At 36.4% G+C, this 14,437-nt stretch overlaps 1 protein-coding gene across 1 annotated transcript in view; it reads right to left on the reverse strand.

Moving 5' to 3' along the window:
• The window catches only part of POLN (DNA polymerase nu), a 102,031-nt gene that overhangs the window by 57,525 nt on the left and 30,069 nt on the right, over positions 1-14,437 (reverse strand). Inside the window, exon 15 of the mRNA XM_074147885.1 lies at positions 1,258-1,315. Within this exon, the coding sequence (XP_074003986.1) occupies positions 1,258-1,315 (58 nt within the window). The remainder of the gene's footprint in view (positions 1-1,257; positions 1,316-14,437) is intronic.

The following is a 14,437-nucleotide window of genomic DNA, read 5'->3' on the forward strand; positions in this document are numbered from 1 at the left end:
AAAGGAGGCATTCAGATAAGGAAGGGTTTGTAGAGATGAACTAAAAAAAGTACATTTTCTTATCTTTGAACATCCTGCAGCAATGTGTTAATAACCAAATTCTGAGTTACAGGTGGCAGGGGAATACAATATTGAGAATTTACAGCTGATATATGCATCCAAATTCTAATGACAAAAGTCCCCTATAATATCAAGGCAACAATGTACATTGACCAGGTATCAGAAACTCAGTGCATCCTGGGAAAACCACTTGTCTTGGTGTAGAAAGTGGCGGTGGTTTGAAATATAACAGAATTAATCTGATCAGCATAGAAGCAGAAAAAATAAGTGTGCCTTGATACAGGAACGAAAACCTTAGAAATACATTTTTGAGAAGCACATATTATAAGACCATTAACAAAATTGATTGGACTGTTTCGAGAAAGGCCTATATGCCACAGTTACGCACGGCAGCTCAGGTTTACACAGTCACTGCTCACACATTTTTTATAACAACTTTTTAAAAAAACTTATAAAAATTAATCAGGTAGATAAAATAAAAATGGTGTCAAAGTTTTACATTGTCTTCAATAGACTTCTGTTTTATGATCTGTATTATTTCAAACGCAGGCAGTGAATAGCTGCGAAAAGCCAAGCCAAGCCCGCCCTTATCTGAGAACCAAGTGCAACAAATGAGCAGCATTTCCCAGCCATGGCTGTAGGCGTTGAAGGAGAGTTGATGTTGGCAAATCTCTCTCTTATATTGGAGTCTACTATTATGGGTTTCTCTCTTTATCACTTGGGTCATGCTTTTCTAGACTTTACTTTGATTCTCTCTGAATCATCCGCCTTAAATCTGCTTCTGTTATCAAAACCAACACATCTAACTATCAGTTTTCAGTTGTGAGTTTGATTAAAACAACACAGCTTTAACACCTCCTCAGGAAAAGCCTTACGAGCTGAACGCACACAAATTCATCCCTAGGATATTTAATGGAGTTGAGATGCATAACTTCGTCTAGAAAAAGAAACAGTGAGACAGTCGAGGAAACAAAAAATATATAAAATTTTGTGACTATTTATATCAGTGCTGAAACAGCAATTTTTTTGCAGAAACAACCAACAAAAAGTAATTAGTTTAAATTATAATGTATAACTAAGCATTAATAATCTGTTCTATTCTTAAATGCTGGAGCTATCGGTCTGCTTTAAAATACTATAACTCAGTAAAATAATAAGATAAAATTGCCCTTTTATTTCAATAAAAATATAGTTTACCTTTTATGTACTGTTTCTTTGTAATTCTAATTGGATGTTTAGAGATACCTTGAATGTTCTAAAAATAAGAATAAAAATGCTTAGTAAGCTAAAGCTTATTAAAACATGCTTATGAACAGTTTATAAGCAGCATAAGAACATTAGTGATACTAATGCCAACAAGTTCTTCCCATATGAGATTAACCACTTTGCTTTTCAAAGGAATCTTCACACTTCTATAACAATAGATACTTTTGAATATTTGCTCTTCGTTGAAAATTGGAAGCTTGTAAGAATAATTTCTCACTGGCAGCCTTTCCAAATCCTGATCTCTGGATGCACCATAGAGCAAAATTAGTAACCCAATAGAAATAATTTTCTTCTGATTTTAACCTGTGTTTTTTATATATGGTGCATTACTTCCAAGACAAGAATACATGTGAACCCTCCCTTAAGCTAAGGGTACAGATTCTTCTTCAGCCTCTAGAAATTTTTCTTATATCTATTCCCACTTTTTGGAAAGGCATGATAGAATAAAGAAGGAACACATCAGTAAAGGTTAAAGGTGAGAACTAAGTTTATCAACAAACATGCAGGACTAGGAATAACAGAAGATTTTTCTTTAAAGATGTAGGTTCTTACACTTTCAGTAAAGCATGAAAGATGACACATGATAACTTCCTGTTATTTTATGTCATAATGCCTCTTCGTCTAGAAAGGTAACACATGACAAGAGATAATGTGTATCAAGCTCAATTTTCATAATTCCATGCAATTATTTTGTAAGTGGTTCAGGAATTAGATGAACATACTAATATTATGTAATACTGTGAATTCAGGAGACAGGAATACTGGTATATAATTTCCAAATCAGAATGATCATTTTCTATATAACTTCGAATTCAAAATTGTTATTTTAAACTTGAGGGATGTAATCAGACTGCAAAAGCTATTGAAATTTAAAGCAGATTTAAAAGAACAGAACCCCCACAGCAGAACAGTATAATTTTTAGTCTTAGTATCACCCTTAAAGATCTACCATTAAATGTATTAAAGTTGAACACCTGCCACACCCTCCCAGAGAGAGAGAGAGAGAGGAAACTACTACATAATATACATAGTATATTCACAACATGTGTAAACTAGGAATCCAGTCCTCAATACAAGTTTGACCCAGAAGATAAGCTTGCCATCCTTAATATTTTATTCTTCGGTTTCTAGAAATGTTTAAAAATACAGTTGTGGCAATGCTTATTGGAATGCTATTAACCATATTTTGAAATAAATGGTTATTTACCCTGTGCACAAAACTAAGTCCCCTTCTCTGGAGGTTTTCAAGACCCGCCTTGATGCAGTCCTGAGTAATGTGCTCTAGTCAATCATCCTTTAGCAGGGGGGTTGGACTAGGTGATCTCTAGAGGTCCCTTCCAACTCTGACAATTCCGTGATTCCATGATTTCTATTGATAACTACTGATTTCTATCAACAAGTTGAAGAGGATCAGAGCTTGTTTGTATGACTAATATGCAGTTTAAGTGGCCATGGAAGCTAATAGATCCTCAAAAGTTTAGAAAATTAAGTCATTTATTATGTACCTGGACACAAACGTAGGAGCGTGATTTTAGACACTTAAAAAACAAAATCACAACATTTTAATTCTGACTTGAATCATTTTAATGGTAGAGATCATTGTTTGGACTTTTCATTGTGCTCTATACTGGTATTGAGATATACTTAAGCTGATTATTGTTCCTTAACTCATTGACTTCAAAATCCTGAACAAAATGAAATTAATAAAAATTTATTTCAAAATCTACATACAATGGTAAAAATAAATCACTATATTGCCATCTTGTTTTCACAGACAGCATATGCAGAAAGCCTGTTTTTAATGCAATTGTAGAAGTATTCCTAATAAAACACTAGTAAGTAATTGCAAGTGCAAAATGTACTTTCACTTGTAAATTAGTTAACAACTAATAATTCGAATAAATCTTCAGAAAAGAAGTAACTCAAGAAACATGAAAGTGGTAAAGCTCATCTTTTAGCTATTTGAATAGCTTACTAGAATCCTCTCATCTAATTTTAGATGTCTTTAGGCTAATTTTTGGTCTATACTAGCTGTCTTGAATCCCTCAATAGTCTGTAGACAAAGACAGGAATCTCCAGTGGGTAGTTCAATCTATCTGTATATGACACACACTTACAACAAGTTGCCCTAAGATCCCCCTGGAGATGATGTTTTCTAAGATTTAGTCTATCAAGTTTGATGATCTAAATTTACTGTAGATATTTAAAAGGATGGAAAAATAAAGAGATAATCTCAGAAGAGTCTTCAAAATGGAAAGCTTTTCTCTGCTTGAGTTGGAAATTAGGTGACAGTTTTACTGTATCAAAAGTGGAAGATTGATGTGGCTTTGGTAAATGACTATTACCACCTTGGACTACATAACACAGCCTGTATTTTGCTTTTACATATTTATTTCAAGTATATTTCTGCAAAACCTTCACAGATCCAATCCAAGATGTGGCAACTACATCTTGTTAGAAGTTAGAAAGAAACAACATTGCGCTCTCTGAACAATTACACCTGAAGCAGTGTGATGGAAAAGTTGCTTGTGGAAGTTCACTATTAATACTTCTCCTCATTGTTTCTGAGTGGGGTGTGTGTGTGGGTGTGGGTGTGTCAAGTTATTCTAGTGATGATTAACAAGAAAATCCTAGCATTGGTTAAAAAAACCAAACTAACAAAGACATAAAAAACCAACAGCATAATCCAAAATTCATTTCCAGAGGTTCCAACGGATGAAGCCAAGGTCTCAGTCTGAATTAGAGTTGAAAGTTTGTGACAATCAGGGGAGGTTCCTCAGTGCTGGAAGAAAGTGTCACTGCTTTCTTCCAGGAGGGCAAGAAGGAAGATGTAGAAAACTACAGGCCAATCTACAAGCCTCTCCTCAATCCCTGGGAAGGTGATGGAGCAAATAATCCTGGAAAACATTTGCCAACGTATTAAAGTCAAGAAGATGATTTGGTGTAGTCAGCTCGAATTTCCAAAGGAGAAATCGTGTTTAACCAACAATAGCCTTCTGCGACGAAGTGACTAGCTCAGTGGATGAAGGGAGAGCAGCAGATGTTGTTTACCATGACTTTAGCAAGGCTTTCAAAACAATCTCTCATAAAAGCCTCTTAGACAAGCTGATGCGGTACAAGATAGATAAGTGGACAGTGAGGTGGACTGAAGACTGGCTGAACTGCCTGGTTCAAAGGGTTTTGATAAGTGGGACAAAGACCAACCGCAGGCTAGGCATTAGTGCAGTACCCCAGTGGCCAAACTGCTCAACACCTCCACTAATAACCTGAATAACAGGACTGAGTGCAACCTCAGCAAGATGGTAGACAATCCAAAACTGGGAGGAGCGGTTGATATATCAGATGGCTGCTTTGCAATTCGGAGGGACCTCAGGAGTCTGGAGAAACGGGCTACCATGGTCTCATAGAGTTGATAGTCTAGAAAGCAGCTTTGCAGAAAAGGACCTGTGGATCCTGGTGAAAAACAAGTTGAACATGAACCAGCAATGAGCCTTTTCACCTAGGAAGGCAAACAGCACCCTGGGCTGTATCAGACAGAGCATCACCAGCAGGTCAAGACAGGTGATCCTTCCCCTCTGCTCAGAATGCCTGATGGGAGAGTGTAAAGATTATGGAGCCAGATTCTTCTCACTGGCATGATTTATGTATCCCACTGCCTTCTCTCTACTTCACATGATTTCTGACTAAGATAGAATTGAAGCCTTCAGTGGTATGAAGCAGTGGAAAGCCATAGAAAGACCTCTGGTTTCATTGCCAAACAACTTAAAAATAAATAAATAAGAAGTACACTTCTAGCATAACACTTTAAAGATTAAAGACAGAAAAAAATATTTTGCAGAAATTAGTCAGTGCATCATGTCTGAAAATGCAAGCTCTGAGAAAAGGAACTGTATTGGCTTGATTAAGGGGAAAAGCATGCAAAAATGTACACCCAGGCTTCATAAAAAATTTTGGTAAACCTGTAACACAACGAATAAGAACTACTTGATCGTATAAATGGAATTTTCCATTTTTCATGGTTTTCATAGAATCATAGAATCATTTAGGTCAGAAAAGACTCAATACCATTGAGTCCAACCATAAACCTAACACTGCCAAGTCCACCACTAAACCATGTCCCTACGCACCACATCTACATGTCTTCTAAATACCTCCAGGGATGGTGCCTCAACCACTTCCCTGGGCAGCCTGTTCCAATGTTTGATAACCCTTTCAGTGTAGAAAGTTTTCCTAATATCCAGTCCAAAACTCCTGTGGCACAACTTGAGGCCATTTCCTCCTGTTCTATCACTTGTTACTTGGGAGAAGAGACCGACCCCCGCCTCTCTACAACCTGCTTTCAGGTAGTTGTAGAGAGCGATAAGGTCTCCCCTCAGCTTCCTTTTCTCCAGGCTGAACAACCCCAGTTCCCACAGCCGCTCCTCATAATCTTGCTCTCTAGATCCTTCATCAGCTTTGTTGCTCTTCTCTGGCACCTCGATGTCTGTCTTGTAGTGAGGGACCCAAAACTGAACACTATTTGAGGTGCAGCCTCATCAGTGCTGAATATAGGGGGGCAATCGCTTCCCTAGTCCTGCTGGCCACACTATTCCTGATACAGGCCAGGATGCTGTTGGCCTTCTTGGCCACCTGGGCACACTGCCAGCTCTTATTCAGCTGGCTGTTGACCAACACCCTCAAGGTCCTTTTCTGCCAGCCAGCTTTCCAGTCACTCTTCCCCAGGCCTGTAGCACTGCATGGGGTTGTTGTGACCCAAGTGCAGGACACTTGATCTTGTTGAATCTTAGGTCATGACTGGTAGAAATCTGAAAAACCCCACAACCTTACAGCTGCACCCTTTTCTTTTTCATCTTTTTGTTGTCAGTGAGACCCCCTCCTCCTCTCCCCAAGCATTAAATCATTAAGGATTAAACTTTATTATCAAACTTAAAAGAAAAAAGCACTGAAACTGATCTGTGCTAAAGTCACTTTGGATATGAAAACACAGACTGGCTGTCTTTTCCTGGCTGTATTCAAAGCTGACACCTTTCTTTGGCAGTGGACCTGCCATAAAGTGGTATAGCACTCCATCAATTCATCACTTCCTATACATTTTCAGTTACTTGACACATTTTCCCAGCATCTAGGTGGCTGTTGGATCTGTGTTTTTTAGATAAACTCTTCAGGAAACATCAGGCTGGAAAAGCAAGGAGCATACGCATGGCAGAAAAAATATATCACTAGGAACACCAGATTAAAACTGCACAAGTTGAATAAACGACTGCTCATTTTTTTCCTGCTACCTCCATAATGGTTTTTTTTGCCACTATAATCCATCCTGACTGATGATTCTGATGTGTTCCTTACTCTGGTGTTTTAGCACAGGTTAGAAGTCTGTTTTCTTGGTTCTGAAAATACCTCTATTAAAAGTTATTCTACTTTTTTCTGTTGTTTCAGATGAAGACAGTGTAGATTCTTGCCTGTTCTATTAGCTTCCATATATAGAGCCATTCAGAAACAATGACAGATTTCACTTTTGCAAGGAGACTCAGAATTGATGGACTCTTGATGTCTCTGTTAGAGCCTCACAAACACAGCTTTCTCATAAAGCATTCAAGCCTTGCAAAAAGGATGCTCTAATCCATAAGGTAAGTCATTGTATCAAAGAAGAGTAGAACTATCACTGAAAAAAAACCCTAATCAAAATCCAACAAGTAATATACAGTTCCCAGTTTGATGAATTTATTCTCAGTCAGTTACATTTTCTGTTGAACTTTCCATTTTTAGTATTCAGAATTCTACATCTATATTTGCAATTGACTTTTTATTCCTTTCTAGGTTAAAATCCAGTAGGTTATTTTGGTTCTTTCAAAGGATTACTGTATACAAATATATATTGGATAAATTACCTTTGAAGTCAGTATAGTTAGACCTAATCACAGAGGCTGGTGGTGCATTTTAATTACTTCTTACTCTATGTCAAGTAGGGTTGTTGATCATATTTCTTATGTTAAATTTCCCTTTCAGTTATTTATATTGATTCAGCTGACCCATACCTCTCTCTTCCTCTCTATATACACTTCCAGTAGCATAAATTGCTATTTTTTGAGCAAATAACCTCAGTCAACCCTGGTAACTCCCTAGAAACAGATGTCTATATATGCATATAAAGACATCTATAGCGATATGTATATTCTTTTTTACTAGAAAATGGCTCATTAATATACTAAATGTTCAGATATGCATTTCTAAATATCTATGGAATATGTCTGTCTGAAGACCTTCAAACTGCAGGGAGAGGAACAGGGGAAAAAAATGATCATTAAGTTACTGAAATAAATGGGAATGCACAGAGGTGGCTGCAGACCATTCTATGGACATTTGATTCTGAGCAATTCCTGCACTGATCTAAGGACTTTTAAGAACAAAGACAAAACTTACTACTGATATAAGAGTATCCATTCATGAATGTATACAGTATGAATGTGTCACGAGAGAATATCAAAAACAGCCAAGGAGTTAGACTGAACAGATACAAGGAAGCAGTTAGATGATGTACAGTTATAATGTATATATTCTTTGATGTGGCAACTAATCCACCTGCTGTTACAGTGAGGCATAGTGCCAAATACTAGAGCAAAATAAAGACAATAGAGGAATTAAGTATTGTTTTACTGTGGCTACCAACACCAGCAAATAGCAAAAACTAGTTTTTGCTTATAAGCAAAGAATATTTACTCATAAGCAAGAATATTTACTGGGATCATGACTTGTCAGATTTAATTACTCTAATAGCTGTTGCTTCAGGAAATCAATTATTTCATAGTACTTGAGCAAAATACAGGTTTTCTCTTCTGTTTGAAAGAAAGTTCAGAGCAGCAAAATTCTAGTTTATCTCATGAAATGTAGCACTAGAGCAAAAACAGAAGCATTATCAATCCAAAAGTTTCTGGTAGTTCTCTCAGTATCTTCTTCTCCAGAAAGTTTATGAAAACAATTAAGCCACAACTGTTCTCTTAGAACAAGAGCTCAGCTCTACACAATGAAACACAAAGTAAGCTTTTAAATTCACAGCATCTGTACAACGACTAGCATTGTATTACTTTTGAAGCAGAAGTCTTTGGTCTGTAGAATACTTTGGCCTGTAAGAACAGGCTTCATTACAATGATAATAGATACGTAGATGAGAGCTCCTTTGAGCTTTATATTTTATCTAATAATTTTTTCCTTTTTATTCTTGTAGTGGATTTTCCCTCCTGTTTATTTGCTTCTCAAAATTTTCTCACTTCTTTTGCCTCTTTTTCAGTTGTCTTTTCTTACTCTACATGGGACTGCATCTACTGATAAATTGTGCTCTCATAGCTCAGTTAATCAATTTGAGAAGAAATATAAGCACATTTTCAGTGAGCTACTTCCTTAACCATCACACTGTTTGCTCCTTTGTTAAAAGGCCAAAGCTGCTGGAGAAAGAGTGAGGAAAACTGCACACTGCCCCAAGTAGTATTTTTGCAATGCAGAATAACAAGACTTTAAGTCCTGAGGGCACTCACAACATCAAATTCACTCAATTTGTCTGGTACCTCCAAAGTTGGTGGCAACTCACTTATGAGAAACTACACAGCAGAAATAAAAAAAACCCAAAACACTTCATGATTTCTCTTTTGGAAAATTGCTGTATTAATCACTGTCCATAGCAGCATTTATTTATTATTGTAAAGGAATAAACAGTTATTTTCTGTGACTTCTATATGAGACAATTTCAAGAGAGTCTGAAGATCTATTTTTTAAAATACAGCATGTAGCTCAATAAATACAGAAAATATGAAAATGAACAAGATCACCATAGCAATACCAGCCTGGTATGTGTGTGTACAGGCACCCCTAAGCAAATCTTGACTTGTCTGCAATTGCCACCTAGTGGCTAGTTAAAAATTAAAGACATCTGTTTTCATTGTCAAAAAACCACAGAATCATACAGACTTCTGGGAAAGGATTTCTTCACTTTTGGTACTAGTTACTGTTTTTCAGCAGTGAACAATCATTCAAAGGTAATGCACTCCCCTCATGCCTTACCCAGCAGCACAGAATTATCAAGGCTTTAGATGTCAGTCAAGTGGGAGACTTGGAAGTAATCCATCACCTTCCCACAAGTTTAAGCAGCTTTCAAAGTGAATACGAGAGAAGAAGAAAAGGGCAACCAAAAATACTGACTTCTTACTTTAGAGAGTTGGCTGTAAGAATAATGTATTTGATTTCCTATTACTAATCCTTTCTGCCATATTCTTTGAAATTTATACCTGGCAATGACATCAGGTAATAATGGTGTAGGAGCACATGAGAAAGGACTCAATAAGTAATTTTTAAAATAACAAAAAATATTTTATTTTACTAACTTATTAGTTTGACATGTTCTGGGACAAATTATTTTGTCAAATCATGGGTTCAGCCAAGATGCGTGGTTATTTACTGACAGATTACTCACCTTTGCACAGCAAGGGAGTTTGTATATACACAGTTCTACTCATCTTTCAAAGAGATAAAGACTGCTTTTGTTTCCCATATATAAACTGGCTAAATTCAATTACTTATTTCATTTCATTTTCCTGAAAGAAAATTATACTTAGAACATAAGCTCTGTTAAACTAATGTTCATTGAGACAGGAAGCAACTCTGGGATGAACTCCAAGAAGAGACGATTTGGTTTTGGTGAAAAAACATTGCTAAGGCATAGAGATAACAATCCTTTGAGTGGCAGTTGGAGCTAGTAAATATTGTACTAGTTGTATATTAGCTGTATATTATAGCTTTAAAGTAAACAGTATCAAGGGAATATTGCCCAACGGTACAAATGCTAGACCTTTAAATACATGAAAACTGACAAGATTTCCAGACTGGAGGAATTTACTTGCTAAAGAAAAGGTATAACGGTTATTTTACAAAAGGGTAAAGTTTAGCATCTCAAACAAGACTGTTGCAGATACTGAGGAGCTTGCTGAGCATACGTTAGAGCAGAGAATTTCTCTTAAAAAGGCTACAAAAGACTGAACATGAGGGTGATTGAAGGAGTTAAAAGAAACTTAAATAACCAATGTCTCTTTCTTTGCACACAGTGAGGAAAGAGCAATTCTTGCTTTGATAGAAGCGGTCCTTAACTATAAATTCCTAAGAGTCACAGCCAGCAAATGATCATGTTAGTACAGGACAACTAAGGACAACAAGCCACGTGGGAGTCAGCAAGATGACCTCTGTCCTATTCTATCTATCTATCTTCAGTGACCCTTATACAAACCACTATTTTTTGTTGTTATTGTTCCAAACCTGAGCCAGTGCACCCAGCTTCATAACTCTGGGTGAAATTTCCTGAGGTTTTATGAAAGGATGCTGAGGAAATAAAGAATTGGCAAATTTCCACTCACTGACACAGAAAAAAAGAATCATCAGCAGAGAAAGCGGGATGTAATAGGGATGTAGAACTACAGAGATAATTTTTCTGAAATTCTTTGTGATGTCAATGACAAAGCTTTTGAAAATCAGTACTGTCTGTCAACTGGACAATTGAGACAAGAAATTCCTTTTGCTGTATCTAACTTTTGATCTTCCCCTATAATCCATTCTCTTTTTAACATTCTTAGTTTCTGTCTCCTCCATTTTTTGTCTTGTCAGAACTCCCAGTTTTTTCAAAGTAATTTTTGCTGATCAAGACACAGAATGGGAGAAGAACAGTGTACAGTAGAAGAACACTGTACAGCAAAATAAACTATTTAAAGACTTTTGTTATGTTAAAATATAATATAACCTATGCTGAGATCAGATATTTTGTCCTTGCAAAAAGGAATTCAGTCATTAGAGGAATATGCTGACATCCCTCAGTTTTGAGAGCTTGTAAGACAAGTCATAATTTGTGTGCCTGAGATTTTTATTAATTGTCCTCTCGGAACATAAGCCTCTAAGCTTTGAGTATTTCCTAAAAGCGTATATCTAAAAATCCGACTAATGGAATACTTCATATGAAGAATAAAAAAAAAAACTTCAAGAAGAATTTCTAAAAATCTTAATCAACTCACAAGGCGCCAACAGACAACCTCATAACAAATACGTACACAAATATTTAAACTGATATAAAGATCATGCATGCATTTCTGCACATTGCTGAAGATTCAACCTGAGCAACTGTCTTGTAGATGAAGACAGTAAAAATGAACTCAGTAGGACATGGGCTCTATTAAAATCCTCAGTACAGAGGTTGAACGACTGTGACCACGTTGAGACTTGAGGGGACGATAGCATATGCCAGTCTCAAGCATAAGAAAACTGCTCTGCCGGGACTTGACATTTGTATGGATAAGCAGCAGAACAAAGATTTTGATATACTACAAGTGAATTGCACTACTTGTTTCTTGTAACCAAAATACCATGCTAACATTGCTCTTAAACTGTGCTAGAATTACACGGAATCAGACTTAATGAAATTCCAAAAGACACAACACAGCGTATAGATTAACTTCTGTAACATTATGTTTCAGAATATCTAAGTTATAGATATTACTATAATTACTTCACTTTAAAACACCTTTTAATTTGTAAGGTAGTCAAAGCTACATAGCTAAAACAACCTACTTTTTTTGATCAAAGATGATGCCAATTTTGTTTCTTGTTAGCTATGTGCTCCAGTCACACTTATATTAGAGAAAAATAACCTGGCAGTAGCACTAACTATATTCGAGCATGGATTTCTAAAGCATGATCAGTGCCTGATTTTGGCTTCTACCTGCAACATTCCCAAAACATTGCTGGCAAAGGTCATTCAAAGGATAAAATGAATCAGCATATAACCAACTACCTTAACAAAGCCCACTCAACAGCAGTAGGCACTCAAGTGCTGACAATTTAATTTATACTTAGTGTATTGAAATATAGTATCTTTGAATTTTAATCAAACAAGTGGAAGTATGCATTGCCATCATCTCTCTAGTACAGGAAAGTTTTACAGGAACTTTTTTTCTCACATTTCTACAAGTCTAAGCTTCTGAGGAACTTTTTGCCAGAAACTGAAAGAGCGTAAAGGAGGAATTCAGCCTCCACAGTCAATATTTCATAATGTGCTAAAAATACTTTAGTTGATATTATTCTAAGTTCATTTTTGAGTTGTTAATTGTAATTGGTCTATATATTTCTGTGCTTATGTTAAGTTTGTAGAAGAATGAATGACAGACTCCCTATTTTATCCTGCATAAATAAAATGCAAGCATTTTGCATGTTGATTACTGCATAGAAGCATATTTATATTGGCTACACATTATTTTTCTTTAAATAACACACAAAACAATTATACATACAAAGATAATTCCAAATAGAAGAGAAGTTATATACATGATTGAACTGCTCTAGTTACTACAGAAATACAGCGCAGATGATGTTCCAAGCTTCACTGAGCCAAATGGAAAAGATTATGCTATAAAGCATAGTTCATGTATTGGATACACCACACACCATGAGATTAATGAATTTATACAAATCAGGAGCATTACTACAGAGAATACCAAAGACATGTATATATCCTAGAAAAGGGTACTATGTGTACTCGAGATGCTAAGAGAATAGAGGTCTATGATGCAGAAGCCTTACTTCTGCAGGTGGGTATTAAATCAATATGAATATGTTCTGAAGCATCAGACATGAGTGTTATGATATGAATAACAGTGACTTTTAATACTGTACTTGTCACACCAATAACTAAGAATCTCCTGTTGTAATGCTAACATAGTGTAAATTTTCATCATGAACACAACTGAACTAAACTCTCACTTATTTACGTATAATTTCCCTATCATAAAACAAACTGTGATAAGTGAGGAAGAGAGGAAATAGAGAACTTCTGTCTCCAATGCTGAAAATACAGAAAGCTAAAGCCTTCACTAAAATATACTTCTAAATAAATAAAGCAACAACAAAAGAGATTCTAAAAACATCAGAACTCTAAAATAAATGGGATACTATTTTAGTGCTATTAGTGCAGCCATAATTAGCGTATGACTCAAGAGTATCAGAATAAATATACTGAAAAGAAACAAAGAAACATGGCACAAAAATCCATTCTGAATGCAAGAGGGGACAGGGAACACAGACCAACCTTAACAAATGGCATGTGCGCTCCAACTTTCTCTAATAGCAGATCAGCTCATGAGTGACAGTTGTTTGTACTGACTAGAAAATGTGACACCAAATTGCTTTGATGCAAAGGTCCAAGAAAACACATAGACATTCCTATCTCTGTTAAGACAACCTACCAGTCCACAATCAAGTATACTTACGTAAAAATGATTTTTAGCCTAGATGACATTATATAGAAGACTTCTGACAAGATGTTTTATATGAACCTGTAATGTCTGACACTTCTCCATCCCCAGTGCTTTCCAATAAACATATTAAAAAAAAAAAAAAAAAGAGAAACCACACTCAAAGATCAATGAAAATGTAACCCATACTGTCTGTCCATTTTAAGTCAACATTTATTTCAGGAGGACAGTGTATGAAAACAAGTTTACAATAATTAGATTCCTAACAGTGCAGTTTCAAAAGCAGCCAAGGCATTGGTTCATTTCTGGGGGGGGGGGGGGGAAAAAAAAAAAAAAGGATATGATCACATCCCAGCTCCCAGACTCGGCATCTGGCTCCTTACACTGCATCAGCGCTGCCAAAGCCTTCTAAAAGATGTGAAGGAAAGAGACTGCAGAAAACCAGGACACTTCAAATTTGCACAGCAGCTCACCACTATTGAAATACCTCGCAGAACATCCTGTTTGTGCTGCAACCCAATTGTGGCTATAGACTATAACCTTTTTCTGAAAGAGTATTGGTAGTATCACAGATCACCCTGTGGCCTTAATGAGGCCTGGGACAAAATGCCTGAAATTTGAGAGCTGTCACAATAGTTCTGACAGCATGATTCTGACAGTCCATCTTGCTTGCTGTGTGCATGGCTACACCAAGGATGTAAAACCTACTGGGATAGAGTTATGAAAGGGAGACAAACAGGTAGCATCTCATCCACACTGTCCACAAGTGATCCCAAAACTATTCCAAAACTACATTTGAGTCTTATCTCTGAGACAATGAGTCCATTCAGCCCAGA

This window comes from Numenius arquata, chromosome 5 (assembly GCF_964106895.1).
Source record: "Numenius arquata chromosome 5, bNumArq3.hap1.1, whole genome shotgun sequence".
In the NCBI taxonomy this organism is placed as follows: Eukaryota; Metazoa; Chordata; class Aves; order Charadriiformes; family Scolopacidae; genus Numenius; species Numenius arquata.